The sequence below is a fragment of the Manacus candei genome, unplaced genomic scaffold, assembly GCF_025592945.1.
Source record: "Manacus candei isolate 608988 ecotype Guabito, Panama unplaced genomic scaffold, ASM2559294v1 h1tg000074l, whole genome shotgun sequence".
NCBI lineage: Eukaryota > Metazoa > Chordata > Aves > Passeriformes > Pipridae > Manacus > Manacus candei.
The window spans coordinates 721,079-737,851 of NW_026138122.1; the positions used below are offsets into that span (position 1 = coordinate 721,079).

The 16,773-nt window shown below is 45.1% G+C and overlaps 1 protein-coding gene across 4 annotated transcripts in view; it reads left to right on the forward strand.

Moving 5' to 3' along the window:
- CORO2A (coronin 2A) overlaps positions 1–16,482 on the forward strand; it is a 59,400-nt gene extending 42,918 nt beyond the window's left edge. For all 4 annotated transcript variants that reach the window (XM_051809034.1, XM_051809036.1, XM_051809038.1 and 1 more), the window contains exons 4-12: positions 1,748–1,897; positions 2,443–2,622; positions 4,961–5,077; positions 7,308–7,412; positions 7,761–7,857; positions 9,728–9,840; positions 10,902–10,992; positions 11,276–11,547; positions 13,330–16,482. In XM_051809034.1, coding sequence (XP_051664994.1) covers positions 1,748–1,897; positions 2,443–2,622; positions 4,961–5,077; positions 7,308–7,412; positions 7,761–7,857; positions 9,728–9,840; positions 10,902–10,992; positions 11,276–11,547; positions 13,330–13,461 — 1,257 coding nt within the window. In that variant the 3' untranslated portion in view covers positions 13,462–16,482. The remainder of the gene's footprint in view (positions 1–1,747; positions 1,898–2,442; positions 2,623–4,960; positions 5,078–7,307; positions 7,413–7,760; positions 7,858–9,727; positions 9,841–10,901; positions 10,993–11,275; positions 11,548–13,329) is intronic.
- The last annotated feature ends 291 nt before the right edge of the window (positions 16,483–16,773 follow it).

Genomic DNA, 16,773 nt, shown 5'->3' on the forward strand with positions numbered 1-16,773 from the left:
GCTGTCTTTTGTGGTGCATAGCTGGAGCATGTAGAGTGGTACTTTTGGGCATGGGAGGGAATGGGTAGTCTCCATGAACACCGTGTGCCCTTTTCAGTCTGCACTGCTGCAGGCTTAGGGCTGAGGCCAATGCAAATGGCCAGGGGCTGAGAGTTTGAGCTCATCCTCTTACCCCTTCTGTTCTTTTTGGCAAATCATCAGGCATGTATGAATTCAGCTTGCTGAAGGTCTTCTGCCCTCTGTTTAGAGGGGCAACTCTGTGCCTTTTACTTTACTTCATCAGGTTTTCTTCAAGATGTAGAAAGGCAGACAGCTTGTGGATTGTTCATGCTTAGTCTGCAGGCCTGGGTCCAAGACCTGCTTCTTCTGCATACTAAAGAACTGGCAATTTCTGCCACTTGATGCATCCTGAGATTCCAGCCAGAGACTTTTCTCTGCTTTTATCACCTGCCATTTCTTTGCATGAGGAGTGAATGGTTCATTCTAGGCAGTTCTTCTCAGCATTAACACAACCTATTTTTCTCTTTCCTACTTTCTCAGCCCCATTCCTTTAAGTGATAACTGTTGAAGCTGTAAAGTGTGATGTTTTCTCTAGCTGCTGTGGAAGTTCATGTGGAGACTACTGGACCCTACAGTCCTGAAGTTTCTGATGGGCCTGATTCTTCAGTGGAATAAACACTGTTGAGAAGAGTGCTTATGATGTTTCCCAGCAGGTCTCAGAATTTGTGCCTCTCCTTATTTGAGAGGAGTAATCCTTATCAGCTGAACAGTGGGAGACTTGGCAGGTGTGGCTAATTTCCATGAACTATGCTTTAAAGAGTATTTCCCTTTTGTTTCAGGCTAAGAGCCAGAAGAATTATGACAAGCATAGACATTTTCATTGAGCCAAAGGATCTATTAACATACTAACTATTGGTATTTCTAGAGTTCATGTGAGACTCATTTTACCTGCATAGGTTCAGCTGCTGTTGCAGGTTTCCTCCACCACAGGAGAACAGATCATTTTTGTCTTTTTGTAGGATCTTTCTAGAAGATCACAGAGCTGTCGGTAGACCTGTTATGAGACAGCACACTCCCAGTGTTGAGTGACTACAGTGTGGTGTTGCCCAGCCTCTCTGCTCAGGGCACCTGTCTTGTGGCCACCTGGTGGTGTTGTGTTCTGTGTACTTTGATAAATGTCTGTGTCATTTGCAAAGCATTCAGCAATAGGACATTTTTCTGTGGGACAAACATGACTACAGCTGTCATCTGACCAGAGGAGTTCTCAGTTCTTTTACCATGGATCCTCAGGACCAGGATGAAGAGGAACCAGAGAGCAAGAGGAGATTGAGCTTGAAACAATGCTGTAATATCATAGAATCATAGAATTACAGTATCTTTTGGGACTCAGATTTGCTTGCTCCTGCTCAAAGTTAGGAGGCAAGGTCTGCAACACCTGCAGTTTACTTCTTCCCCTTAGGAACAGCTTTTTCATAATTATGCTGACAGCTTGGCCAGGTCTAAGGGTTGGATTGCTAAATTTAAAAAAAACCTGGTAGGACTGCTGGCTAAAGATAGAAGGTAAAGAGGAGTCTTTGGGTCCACAGAAAAGTAAAGATACAAATTTAAAGGACTGGTGTTCAATAAAGCCAGGACCATTCCTATTCACTACAGTGGTAACAATAATACCAAGGCAGTAATAGTTATTGGTAAGTTCCAACAGCTCTTTACTCAGGAATCTCACAAACACCCATCCTGTGCCATTCAGGTTAAAATATGGGACATCCCCAACCAGTTGTTAAAAAGAAACATCACCAGTCCGAAGAAAGAACTTCTTGGGCATGCTGGAAGAGTGATCCTCATTGAGTGGCACCCCACGGCTGATAACATCCTCTTCAGCTCTGGCTATGACTACAAGGTGGGTCTGTGCTTTGTGGAGCTCTCCTCCTGAGACACCCTGTTTGGCAGAGTGTTCTGAACTTTGTTTTAATTTCAAGTTGTAAGATGATACTAAAGAGTTCAGAAGCTTTCTTTATGGGGAAATTCCGTGGCGACCCCAAAGGCAAAACGGCATTGCTACAAGTTCAAAAGGACTTGCTAACTTTCTTCTGATGAATTTCAGTCTACTCTGCCTTTCTTATTTACTGAATTGAATACAGTATGCAATGTTATGCACTTTTGTTTGGATTTATTGTTGTACTAGTGCAAATATCTGCACTGATGTTGGCTATTTTTGTGTAAAAAATGTGGTTGCAAAGGAAATTAAAATCTTGGACATTCGTAGCCAACACTGATATATTGCTGTAAGTACCAGGAATTATTTTAAGTGATGGAGAACAATCACTTATGATGGTAAGACCTACACATGTGGACAAAAAAAGAGGAAGAAGTGAATAGAGTGCAAAAAATTATAGTGGGTCAGGCACCAAAAGGCTGATATTTTTTTTTGTTCCTTTGCTCCAGATAATGATCTGGAACCTGGATGTCAAGGAGGCTGTCATCTCAGAGCCAGTGAAGGTTCTTGACGCTCACGCGGATGTGGTCCTCTCCATGTCATTCAACACAGACGGCAGTCTCCTTGCCACAGCCTGCAGGGACAGAAAGATACGTGTGATAGACCCTCGTGCAGGAGCAGTCCTACAAGTAAGTTGGATTCAGAGGTTTGTGGTCCAGCTGATCTCATCTCTTGGAGTGTTTCCTCTCCTGGGTAGATTCATTGCCATAAAAGATCTGTACCCTGCATTGCCCAAGGCAATGGTACTATTGCCTTCTACTTTCCATGGAACACTCAACTGCCATTGTTGAAAACAAGGCTTTTGCATCTTGCTACCATGTTCCTTGCTCCCTGAAACCCTTCTTGAAGTGCACTGTTTTCTTAGCTACTTCGTGCAGCCCTATGTGGGATACCATGGGAGGGCTTGCAGAGATCAGGTGGACAAATGTACACAAGTGTACATTTATCCCAATGCCAGCCTTGTTGTTGTTGCCTGGGCTTTTGTCATGGTTTGAGATAGCCCCAAAATCCAATTCCCTAGCTCTATTCCCCCTCCCACATCTCAACTTAATGTGAGATGGGTTTTTCCAGACAAAACACACCAGACTCAAAGTGGGGGAAAGGGAAATATATTACAATGACTGTACAAATAAATACTACATCACATTATACACACGATGACAACTATCTCTACCATGACATATGTATTTACAATGATCAGATCTCTTCTCCCCTCCAAATAAAAGTCCAGGAGGGAAAGAAGGACAGATCCCTTCCAGTCCTTAAGCAGCAGCATCTTCTGAGGCAGCAGTCTGTCTGTCTTCTCCACATGCAGCAGCTGATAGCTGGCTTTCTGCCAGCACTCAGGAGGGAGGTATTCAAGCCTCTCTCGGTCCCATCGCCTCCAACCGAGGGGTCTTCCGTGGGCTTCGTAACCCCAGACAAGGTCGTTTCACCACGTCATATCACGAAGACACAGGGGGGTCCTCGTGACGGTCTGGTATCTCTTGCAGGGCCTCTGTGCCCTGTCTCTCAGGCTGCCACCGTGGCAACAGTGCAAGGGGGGGAGCCAAGGTCAACTCCCCCGCATTCCTCTGGCCGTCCCGGTCCAGCTCCGGGACGTCTTTTGAGCTTCTCAGCTCCTCTCTCTCTCCAGTGCTGCATGTCCAAAACTGCTCTCCAAAATAGGAGTCCATCTCCCTCTTTTCTCAGAGGGATCTCAAAGGAGTTTGGGGGGCTGGTACAGTCTTACCCCAAACTCTGTCTCTCAGGCTGCTGGCTCTCTTTTTCCCGGCTCTCCTTCCAGGAGTCCTTTCTCTGGTGCTGCATGTTGCTTCTGCTGCTCCTTCAGTTCAGGTGTTATCTGCTCTGGCTCTCTGCCACCGTTTCTCTGGTCAGCGCCGGCTGCTGCTCTGTGCCCATGGAGAAAACATCTCCCGGCATAACTACAGGCACCTAGCCCAGCTCCATGCTGTTCCAGGTCCCTGCAGTCCCCGCAACCAGGGGCTGGGAGGCCCCAGAGGGCCCAAGGGGCTCAGAGCCCCTTCCTCGTGGCTCTACAACATGGCCACTTCTCCTCAACAACCAAAACTACAACTCATCTTTTCCGGTGAGCTTGTGGGATGTTGACATTTTTGCAGGAGCGCCCACTGGCTAGAACTCCAAAACTTCCAGGGGTTTCCACCCCTTGGGGTCTACCACTTTTCTTAGCCTCTGGAGAAAACAAAATTCAAACCACTACAGCTTTGTATCTGTTGGTAAGGGGAAGCTGACTGTATTTTGTAGCTATTTGCACAGATTTGTGTACACAGGAAGTAACGTCGCGACAGAAAGCTCTAGACACCTCAGTATGAGAATCCAGGAACTTCGTTTATTATAGATTGACAGTAGCTTAATATACACTCTATAATAGGTTCATGAATATTACAGAAATCAGGCTCATCATTGGTACTCGGTTAGGTGGTGATATCATCTTAACTGCTTTCCACTGTTTACACAGGTGGCTCATTAAGTGCCTTTGTTTTGGTAATGCCTAGCTCCTGTTTCTCAGCTCAATTTAGGATACCCAAGGACACTGCCGCTTTCTCACGGCCCTGCTATCTCTAACTTTCTCATGGGCCTAGGGAAACTGCTTATGCTTTAGCAGTAGTCTTATACTTTAGCAGCTCATCCATAGCCTTAGCCATGTTCATATGTCCTCGCATTTCTAACCAATCCACTACAAGGAAGTTCTACCTACATCTAATAGGGTCTACCCTCTTGAAAATATGTCAGTCATTAGTTAGGGGAGGTTGATTGGGCTTTTGGGAATGGTCCTGAAGAGTTTAGGCCAGCTTTCTCAGATCCTTGTGAAGTTCTGCTCACCATACTTCAGCCAGGCTGAGCAGATCTTTCAGATGTGAATGAATGAGTGTTGTCATCTAACATGAAATGTAGCTATGCAACAGGTGCTGTTTTACTCATGTAGTGTCCTTTCTATTCCTATAGGAAGCCAACTACAAGTCTCACAGAGTCAATAAAGTGTTGTTTCTTGGAAACATGAAAAAACTGTTCTCTACTGGAACATCTCGGTGGAATAATAGGCAAATTGCTTTATGGGATCAAGTGAGTATGGGACCAACAATCTTAACCACATCAGCTTTGGTTTTCTCTCTTTTGCTGTCACTTTAACTTTTCCACCTGCCAAATACACAAAAATTGAACCATAACAGGAATTCAGAAGTGATCTGTCAAATTCCTAATGGGAGATAGGTCTTACTGCTGTGAGAGTTAACTGAGTTTCTAAAGAAACTTTAAGCATAGAAATCCTCCAGAACAGAGAGTATGCTATGCCCATGTCCTGGTTTTGGCTGGGATAGAGTTAATTTTCTTCTTAGTTGTTGGTACAATGTTGTGTTTGGATTTAGTGCTGATAGCACACTGACGTTTTGGGTGTTGCTAAGTAGTGCTTACCGTAAGTCAAAGACTTTTCAGTGTTTGATGCTCTACCAGTGTGCAGGTGCACGAGAAGCCAGAAGGAAGGATAGCCAGGACAGCTGATCTGAACTGACCATAGGAATATTCTATACCATAGAATGTCATGCTCAAGGGGGGGAGTTGGCCAGGAGCCATGGATTGCTACTCAGGGACTGGTTGGGCATTGGTCAGCGAGTCGTGAGTGGTTGTGTTGTGCATCACTTATTTTTTTGGGGGGTTTAATTCATCTCTCTCCCCTTTCTTTTCATTGCAATTATTGTTATTGTTTTATATGTTGCTTTTTTTCAATTATTGAACTGTTCTTATCTCAACTTGGGTTTACCCTTTTCTGATTCTCTTCCTCATCCCACCAAGGGGAAGTGAACAAGCAGCTGTGCTTTGATTTGTACTTTGATTGGGGTTAAACCACAACAGCCCACTAAAGGAAGAAATCATTCAAAAGACCTCTGGGTGATTCCTGTAGCTCTGACTTAAAGTGGCTCTTAGTGGTCTTACTGGCAAACTGGTCCTCTGATATTGGAAATAGAAATGAGCTCTAGACACAGCCTACTCAGATGAAGCCCTCAGTGGAGAAAAATATGTGGGGTTGTTTTGATTTCTCATGGTTCCTGATGGTAGAGTATTGAGGTAGCACTTAAATGGTCACTTCCAAGACATGATCTCCTATGACAGTGGCTGCTAGGCTAATTAAACTCTTCTCTCCTATACCCCCTCATATTCAGTGAGAGGTTTTTACTTTGTCAGCTTCTCACATTGTCTCTCTGCATCAACCACAATGCAGCACAATCATGTAGTGCTGTCACTCTTTGTACCAGAAAAAGCTGGAGGACCAGGCCTATGATTTGCTGTTTGGCTATGTTTGGACATAGCTTCTTTGCCACATGTGAGAGGTAAAGCACTGTACTGCTGTCTGAAGGCTTTCCACAATACTGAGCAGTGCTTTGACTCATCATGGGTTTCAGAGCCTTCTGCTGGAGGAGCTGACCACACTTAGTTTAAGAACATAGTGGGAGTCTAGGTATGTGCAGCCTCCCTAGGAACAGGCATTGGTACAGGATCTGCCCAGCAGGCATCTTTCTGAGGTCCACATCCGCCCATGTCATCATTACATCTAAACAGAAGCTCTGGATTTCTGGAGCCTGCAGCTTGGCAATTCTGCAGCACATAATATGTTTAACCCTATGCTAAATACATATTTATGTGAGAATTGGCACACAGTAGCCATGGGACATCATAGTCTTCCCCATTGGTCCTCTCAAAATTGCTCCCCTCAACAGTACAGGGATGGCTTTGTACAAGACATGCCAGCCTTGTGTAGGCAGTGGTGTGCTATGTCCTACATGGCTTACCTGCCAAAGGGCAGCAGGAGCTTTTGGCCTTGCAAATGGCACCTTCCCACTGTGCAGTGTGGAGACTGCTTGCTGATGTAGACTGCTCTTGTGGTGGGTGGTGCACAACTGTGGAGGTATTGCCTTGACTAGTGGCTTTGGAAGAATATAAGTAAAATACAGTGTGCCATGCAGATGTTCCCTAAAGGCCTCTTTATCTCCCTGGGTCTGGTGGCCCACATGGAGGCAGACAATGTTTCTTATTGTACATACCCTGAAATGTCATCAGGTGCCTGAGATGTTCCAGTGGTAGGAGCTGATGTCCAGCACTCAGTCAAGGCCTGGGACAGAGCACCCATTTCCTACCCACAGAGCTTTGAAGAAGTCTATGCATGGCCCTCTGCTCAGAGCCGTGGCCGGGGATCATTACAGAGCTGGCTCATGAGCTGCTGGGGCTCAGGTGAGGTGTCCCTGACTTGAAGTGACTGACAGGTGATTGCAGCTGACCCTTTTTCCTGTGTCCTGCCCAGAATGACCTTTCTGTGCCTTTACTGGAGGAGGATCTGGATGGCTCCTCAGGACTCCTGTTTCCCGTCTATGACTCTGACACACACATGCTTTATGTGGTGGGAAAGGTAAGTGCTTTCCATGTCAGCAAATGCTGGCCTGTTTGATTCTGCTCTCAGCCTGCGTTGCATCAGGCTGAAGTCAAAGATGCTCCTGAAGTATCTTAGCCTAAGGACATGGGCAGATGGAAAGGGGCCACAGGGTGCTGCGCATCAGGCCATGTATACCACATTTACTGCTGTACCATGCTTATTGTAGTTAAGCACACTGCAGAGTCCTAATCTTCCCATGTAGGAAATTGAGGGTAAACATTTGGTTCAGTGTTGATCCTGCATGGCTTCTCTGACCAGGCATACTTGTTAGACCCTCATGCTGAACAACACAGTCCGGCTGATGTTGATTTTCTTTGCCTTTAGGGTGATGGAAATATACGGTACTATGAGATAAGCCCTGAGAAACCATACCTGAACTACTTGATGGAATATCGTTCTCACTTACCACAGAAGGGAATTGGTGAGTGGCAGCATGCCTAATGTTAGATGAAGACTGTGACTTTTTTGTTTTAGAGGCTCTCAGAGTCTAGGATTATCCAAAATATCTTAGAAAAGAAAATGGGCCAGATTCCTCCACCCAGGTTTACAGGTGCACAACAGTCAGCTTGGCCCAGCTCATGTATATGTGGCAGGTGGTGTTACAGGGTCAGAGCTCGGAGGGGTCCCTTCTGACCAGCAGAGCATGGGCTGGGCACCGTTACCAGTCACTGTTGCAGCCCCTCTCACATACCTGGTCAAGGTGGAAGGGAGGATAGTGTGGATTTAAAGCTGGAGAACGCTCCTTGCCATTTGTGAATCTGCTCCAGATTTTTGGCACTGAACTATACTTACATTGTTCCCACCCTGTGATTTCTCTGGTAATAGGTGTTTCACATCTTAAGGCCATCACTTTTTATTGTTTTCCTACCTTCTTCTTTACTGACATTTCCTGTTTAGAAATAGACCTGCTGTGATTAGGTCACCTGTCTTCCATTGCAGACCCTTGCATACTACCCGCTGTTTAATTCATAGTCTGCTTTCAGTCCTCAGCCCTTTCTGGAACCTTCTTGGGTCTGCCCTTTAAGTCATATTCTTCTGTAGACTGACATGTTTCTAGGATCATTTACCACCCCTCCACACCACCTTGGACGCTCCTGGTCTTACAGAACATTGGTACAGACATTTGGCAGCACTGGGTTTTGTGCCTGCAGGTCTCCTTAAAAAAAAAAATTGAAAGAAATAAATTATTTAAAACTTAACTGGAAGGATCTCCCATTATTCAGTTTTTATAATCCTTCCAGTGTACAACATTCCGACTTTTTGTTGTCGTAGTCTCTTTAAAAATTATTCCATGAAAAGGAAGTGTACAAGTGTTTTTAAAAGGCCTGAATGAATCACATCTACTGCCCTAACCTGCTTTGTCCTGCTGATCAAATATACTGCTAAGGCTATTGCACAAAATTTCTTTCTCAGTATTAGCAAAACAAAATACTGTGCAACATTCCTTCACATAGAATCTGCTGTTTAATGAAGCCACAGAATATTCTGAGTTGGAAGGGACCCACAAGGATCACTGAGTTCAACACATAAGTGAATGGCCTCTATGGGGATCAGACCCTCAACCCTGGCATTATTAGCACTGTGTTCTAACCAACTAAGCTAATCTCAAGCCATTGGGTAGTAGTAGAAAATTAAGCTTATGTAGAACACCATGAAGCAAGGTCTACAAGCACAGGGAATCACTTCTGTTAAGGGAATTGACATGTTAATGGAATTGACAGTATAGGCTTTGGACTGTGCAAGCTTGTGGGAGAGAAATCTGCTGAGGTTATCAGGTATTTAGAGACCCTGTGTGCCTTAGCCAGTCCCTAAAACACAAACAGTGCTGTCTGACAGCATAGATGTTCACGCCCTTCCCATGCTCTGTTCTGTTTTGGGACAGTTTTGGGGGAGGATATTGGGCTGGGAGGAATTTCAGCCTGATACATATAGCTAATCTTGTGGTGTCCTGAAATCCCTTCTTCGTCATCCTAATACTCAAATCCTGTGTCATCACCTGCCAGTTCTACTCAGTTATGTTCAATTTGGACCTCATTAGAATGAATAAGGAACAGGAACCTTAGCATGAAAACCACACATCCTGTATGTAACTCCATGCTCTGACAAAAAAAAAAAAATTTAGTCTTGTAATTTATGCCACTGAGCCAGTTTTGGATGCAGATTTCAGACCATGCTGATGTGGAACTGATGCTATGACTCCTTTAATTATTTGGTGACCCTTTTCCCATGGCAGATGACATTAACTTTCCTAGGGAGATTTATGTCCCATTTATTTCATGCTCTTCCACCAGGAATGATGCCAAAGAGAGGCCTTGATGTGTCATCTTGTGAGATTTTCCGTTTCTACAAACTGATTCCAACTAAAGGCCTGATTGAGCCCATCTCCATGATTGTGCCTCGACGGGTAAGTGAACCTCAGGTCATGTTTGCATCTGGGGCAAATGTCAGTGGAAAAATGAGGGCAGCGCCTCCTCTTTGTGACTCTTTTGGGGGCATGAGAGTAGGTAGAACAAGGGATTTTCTCTCTCCTAGCATGAGGGACATAGCTGGCCAGTTTCTGGGGCAGCCCTGCCAACAAACCCTGTCTGGGTAACTCAAGGTCTCTGTTTAACGTCTGACTTTCTAAGATGTGCTGCCAGGTCTACTAGCTGGCTGTGAACTTCCTCAGTGTCATCTGTTTGACAGAATGACAAAAGAGAGAGAGGGGCTGGAGTTTATGCTGAGTGACATAAAAATCTCCTTGTGGAAGGAAGAAGAATTACCCCAGGAAAATGGGAATGATGGATTCCCAGGTCTCTACCCAGAGGGTAAAATTGTGTTACAGACAATTGTTCTGCAGCATGTAGGGCATGACCCATTGCACTGAGAGTGATGTAGAAGTAAGTCTCAGAGCTGGTGTCATTAAGAGAAGGAAACAGACCATGAATCAGTAGCTAGCCAAGGCAGCTTCCATGTGACTGCGTGGGTAGTCAAGTACATGGGAAATGTCAGCACTGTGCCTTCTACTTTCAGAAAGCAGAATATGAGAGGAAGGTTCCTTGAATTCAGAGGCAGCAGAGCTAATGCTCACTGCAACTACCAATCAGGCATGTTCCTCCAACGTTATCTCCTTGGCCAGTTTTTGTCAGCTGATGATTTATGACTTGTGTCCATCCTTTGTACTCACTAATTCATGCTTGGGAACACTGATTTTATGGGAGTTGAGTTAGCATTTGTCAAGCTCCCCCAGTCTGTTGTATGGACATGCAAAGACCTTACCATCAGGAATTAAATTAGGCCTTCAGATGCAATTCTTCTGAGAGAGGCTCAGGGCAGGTGAGAAGATTTTATATCCGTGCCAGTGAGTACTCATGACACTCCCTGTGCTGAGGTGGCATAAACTTATTTCTTCAGCACAATCCAGTATGACCCCTCTAAACTAAAACCCCACTGACGTAGTTACTCTGGACTTTTGTTTGTTTGCAGTCGGAATCATACCAGGAAGATATCTACCCCTTGACTGCAGCAGCCCAGCCAGCACTGACAGCACAACAGTGGCTGAATGGAGTTAACAAAGGTCAGCACATGGAGAGCTCCCCAACCCTTCAGCTCCCCAGGGCTTGGGTAAGCTGCTGCCAGCTCTCTGGCCTGTTAACTGCCAGAGAAAGAGGAAAGGAGGAAAAGGAGAAACATAACAAATATGACTGTAAGCTAAAATAACTTGGTGACCGGGAACTCTGGAAGCCATTCCAGTCAAGTGCCTTCATGTTTATCCTTACAAGTTGTTTGAATGAATTGCTTAGAGCTGATTTCTGAGTGTGGTTTGTGAGTGCTAACTTGTCACCTGCCTCCCTCCTTAGGGCCTCTCTTGGTATCCTTGAGACCAGGCTCTGGAGCTGTGAATTCCGTACCACAGTGTCTTGAGCCAGAGCCACTCATGAAAACTACTGATCTGAGCCAACAGCAGGGTTGGGGAGAAAGGATGCCACTGGAGGACAAGCAGAAGCCAAGAGAGATCGAAGATGGCAGGAAACAGCTGAAAGTGGAGGAGAAATCACCAAAAAATGAGCAAACATGCTTCTCCAATTGCTTTGACATATTTGAGTGTCCACCACCAAAAACTGAAAATGAGGTGTGAATGTGTGAGGTGAAGGACTGGGGCTGTGGGGGAAGCTCAAAGCCAGCTGCCAAAAGGATGCTATTCACAAGGTGGCAATTTGGGGAGGGTTTATTTTGCAGACCTGGGTCTGTGTAAGCTCTTTCTTCTTTATGGGGGCAGAAGCTCCTCATGCCCTGGCTGCCACACAGGAAGCAGAAATACAGCCCAGCAGCACCCCAGCTGAGGGAATCTGGAAAGGAAAGAGCAGTTAGTATTCCTGCTTTTTCACAGAATCACAGAATATGAAGAGTTGGAAGGGAGCTACAAGGATCATTGAGTTCAACTTCTGGCCCCACGCAGGACCATCCCCAAGAGTCACACCATGTGCCTGAGAGCATTTACCAAATGCTTCTTGAACTCTGTCAGCCTTGGTGCTGTGACCACTGCCCAGGAGAGCCTGTTCCAGCACCCAACCACCCTCTGGGTGAAGGACCTTTTGCTAATATCCAATCTAAACCTCCCCTGACACAACTTCAGGCCAGTCCCCTCGGGTGCTGTCACTGGTCACCACAGATAATAGAGCAGTGTTTGCCCCTCCTCTTCCCCTCAGGAGGAAGTTTGTAAGTGCAATGAAGTCTCCCCTCAGTCTTCTCTTCTCCAGGCTGAACAGACCAAGTGACCTCAGCCATTCTTGGGCATTCTTGTGGCACAGACCTGCCTGGTGGCTGTCTGGGGACAAGAAGGTGTTTGTGATGTTTGGTGCCTGGAGAAGAGAAGGGACATCATGCAGTATAACCCTCCTATGAGAGTTGCACTCAGTGAGCCTGGTGAGACAGCAGGGATCACTGTGGAAGAACTGTCTGTACCCCTGGAGCATCCATATGGTCTTAACTGCCTAACTGTTGTGGACCCTGACTTGGCTAAGAGGCTGATTCTGCTCCTGCCTCAGCAGCTCACTGCTGGGGGACAACTTGACAGTGCAATGCCACTGAGGCTGGCTGCTCATTGCAGCCTGCACCTGGGAAAGACTCCAGAAAATGTCCTGGCAGCTCCATGATCTATCTTCAGCCATGGCCAACCACCTCCCTGTATATTAACCAAAGCTGGCACAATGGTAGATCTCTGTGGTGATTTTCCAACCTCTCATCATTGGCAGTTCAGGGACATTTTCAAGTACATGCAGTGTGTTTACTTTCAGCAACCCTGGAAGGATTTTCATCCCCTAGCTGTGCTCAGGTCCCCTTTTCATCTCTTCAAGATTTTAGCTTCTGCAGCTTGATAGGGCAGGAATTTCCACATCTGAATTTCCCTGTGATGTGAAAAAGGATATTTTTCTATATATTTCTGAGCTGGCACCCTGAGGTTACAGAAGCCCTTGCAGATCTGGGTGCTCTGCTACATGCCCAGTGAAAGGCCATGCTAGTCCCAACTGGAGAGGACAGAGCATGATCAGAAAAAAAAGAAGAAAAGTAGAAGAACTTGCCCAAGGTCAGAGAAGGAGTTATAGTGGATTCAGGAATTTAGACTCCAGATGCTTTCTGTAGGCTCTCTTTGAGTGATCAGTGGTATGAAGGTGTTTTTTCCTGATTTTTTCCATTAAATTAAGGAGATGTATCATTACAAAATGGTGCTGAGAAACACCTACAGTTTTAACTCAACCTAGTGGACAACAGGAGCATTGCTGATGTTCAGCCTGTTGGTTGAAGACCTCCTGTTTAGATGCTGTTTCTCTTAGATGTCATGTGACAGGATTGGTGGCATTGTCAGGCTGTGTTTTCTTAGTGTAAAGGAAGTAAAATGTGTCTTTTCTTACAGCTTTTACAGGTGTTTTACCGACAACAGGAAGAAATCCGTAGACTACGTGAGTTGATAATCCAGAGAGATGTCCAAATTAAACAGCTGGAGCTGGAGATCAGAAACCTCTGCACAGACACAGGCAGTAACTGAAAGTGCTGGCCTGCAGCCTTTTGCACCCCTGGCAACTGGAGGAGATTCCAGTTGCTGCCAATAACTCCTCCTAGGTTTTTTACTGGGAGAAAAATTGATGCTTCAGGCAGCATGGACTTCCCTGGCTGGTGGTCACATTTCCCTAATCATCACCAGACAGTTATTGATGGATTTACTGCACTTCTTCAGGCTCCCCTTGCTTGCCTGCTCACTGATGTCAGAAACTCATGTGTTAATGCTAATGAGAGACTTTGGAAAATCTTGCTCTTCCGGTCTTGGAGAAGCTACATGTTAAACTCTAGGAGCAACCTGTTTTGCTACCATTCCACAGGAGTATGGGAGACTGAAGGCAGCTGCCAGTTCTCCCATGATGGGGCGCAGCAGTGTGGCTCCTGTGGCTGCTGTCCTCTTGCCCTGGGAGGCCACTCTCCAGCTGGGCTTCACGACAGGTCTAGCTCCAAAGTGATCCTCAGGCACCCCTCTCACCTCATGGCTTGGCCCTGCACCAGGTGGCTAGGCAAAGCCATGGCTGCCCTGATCTTGTGCTAGGGATAGTCCTACTCTTGAGTGGGAGCCTGCACTGGGGGTGCCAAGGGCCAGCACTTTTTGTGATAGGTAAAGGAGAGTTGGTGTTGGAGGTCCCACTTTAAAGGGTGGTGTTGTGGGCTAGTTCTTTCCAGAGAAAGAGCTCTGTGTCCTGTGTGTCAGTGGCCTTCTTTTCCTCCTTCTGCCAAAGACTAGCTGCAGTCAATTGGGTGTCGTCATATAAATGAGGACAACATTTAAAGCTGCACGGTGTTGACAGTGGGGGAATTTGCCAAGAGGGTTTAAAAGGATGAGGGGGGAGTTGGACCCCCAACCCACTACCGACCTTTCAGCAATGGTGCTAGACGTGTTTTGTCAACCACAGGAAGATCATGGGGCCGTGGCTAGTCATGAAAAGCCCTCTGTGGTTGCTGGAGTATTGCTTGTCCATGGGACTGCAGCTGCTGCCTCCTCAGCTCACAGGTGCCAGCACCTTGTCCCATCCTCGCAGCCATCTACAGCAGCAGGGTCTCTCTTCCCAGCTGTGTTGTGCAGCCCCCTGCATCCTCCCAGGCTGCTCTGGCTCCCCAGGGCCTGCAGCCACACTGACCTGTGCCCTTCAGCACCAGCTCTCTAGCTCTCTGCTAGACCTTATGGAGATGTCTTAAACCCAAGCAGAGCAAGCAACCGCTGTTTAACCTGTTAACTGTGCACCTCTGTCGTGGCACATAGAAATGAATACTATGCCTTGCTAGTTCCCTGAGGCCTACTGATTACCCAAAATTTTAAAAAAAAAAAAAAAAAAATTAAAACCCCCTCCATTTTCAGAAATACCCACAAACAGGGCTCCTTATCAAGGGGACTAAAGGCTGTGCACTGCCTGTGCTCATGTGAGATGCCCCCCTGGTTATCCCTGAAAGGCATAGCCAGCAAGGTCTCATGGCACTAATTGCTCTTATATAGAAATCACATGAAGACTTTTCCCTTTTGCTCTGCTGCAAACTCTTCGCCCAGTTTTCAAAAATATTTTACTCATTTCTAAATAGCAACAATAGATGTGGGTGCTAAAAAATTACAAATATTGTTGTTTCTGCAGCATTAAGAAGAGGAGGTTGTTGTTCATATTCTTCAGGAAGAGTCCTTTAGCATCAGTCACTTATTTAACTTTACTCTTTTTATAAAAATAATATATTGATAATAAACTTCAGCTCATTTCAGATCATCTAGAATGGACTTCCCTGTGTCCTGGGATCACTCTGCGATATACAGTTACATGCAAAAGCAGCTTAACCCAGATACAGAGCTTTAATCTAAACATATGAATCTTACACCAAAAGTGATCAGGCTCTCTTACCAAAGAGAAGAATTATGTTAAGAAATCAAAAAGCTCACAGTTTTTCAGCTATGTAGAACAGTCCTAACAGCTTCAAACTTCAAAGCCATTTTCACAGAAGGTAGCGCAAGAGATATGACGCTGCTTTTCAAGAAATCATTATCAGAAAGGAGAGCACTCAACACAGCCTCAATAGTCCAGGGGATATGACACATCCTTTCACCATATGTGTTTTATTTGCTGCATTTTTTTGCTTGTTTTTTTTTTTCATACAGAATAAATTATTTAAATTATTTCTATGTTAAAGTAAATTTTACAGGGGATTTTTACATCCTCTTGAGAACTGTTTCTTTGTTATTCCATGACTGACTAGCATAGAGAATAGTGGGCCACTATGGTTCTTATCTTAGGGTTGTGTTGATTTCAGTATTTCTGGAAAAGAAGTTGCTTTCTTTAGGCTTTGCTGGAAACATTTGATAAGGTGAGACTATTTAATCAAAACTTCTTTTTCTGACAGTATGCCTGTAAAAGCGTAGACTGTCAAATGGATTTCAATTTGGAGCTTAAATGCAACCGTAAATCTTTCACATGGAAAAACAAATGGAGGAAATGGAGTTATGGGTTAATGATCTGTGCCTAAATAGTTTTAAGTGATCATTTTAACAGTTTCTAAAACTTGTGACAGCTTTGTAAAAAACTGTAAAACATGGGGATAAAAACCAAATTTGTGCAATGAAAAATAAATATAACTGAATAATAAATATATTTAGAGCTTTACTTTTTGATACATGCAAGTTTGTCGTTTTATTATTGTATTGTTGAAGTGACTGAAACTTAGGCTGAATCAAGGTCAGAAAGGAGTATCACCTGCTGCCTCTTTTGCTTGAATAAAGCAATAATGTAAGTGGCCTTACATTAGTAGGCAGGTTGTACACAGCGTTATGCACATGGGCCTGTATTTTTATATCTTTCCTGTCTGCCCTTGATGGTACAAATGGGTGGCCATTTCGAACTGTTCTGTGCTAAACTGCTTTGTATGTTGTTTGGAGTAAGCTCAGCCCTCCTGGAGATGCATTCTGTGTGGTGAGGTTTTTCCTGCTGTCCTACAGTACAGGTGCTTCTCTTGTGCAATACAATCTGGCCAGGCTCTTTTAGATTTTCCACACGAGGAGGGTATAATGTGTTAATACCAAATTTACTTATTTGAAGACATGGGGTGTTAGACAGAATTTTGATTCAGCAGAGTAAAGCAGCATTGACAATACAAGCGCAATATAGCAGCTGCAACCTCCAGTTGGATCACAATACAAATGGAATTCCCATTACTGGTCTCTCTCACCGTCGTGATGCTGAGTATCTCCAATCACCAGGAAGAAATACATGGGCAGAAGCCAGCTCAAGCCCATAGCTCTCTCTTCAAAGTCCATTTTCTTGTTTTTGTTTTGTTATGATTC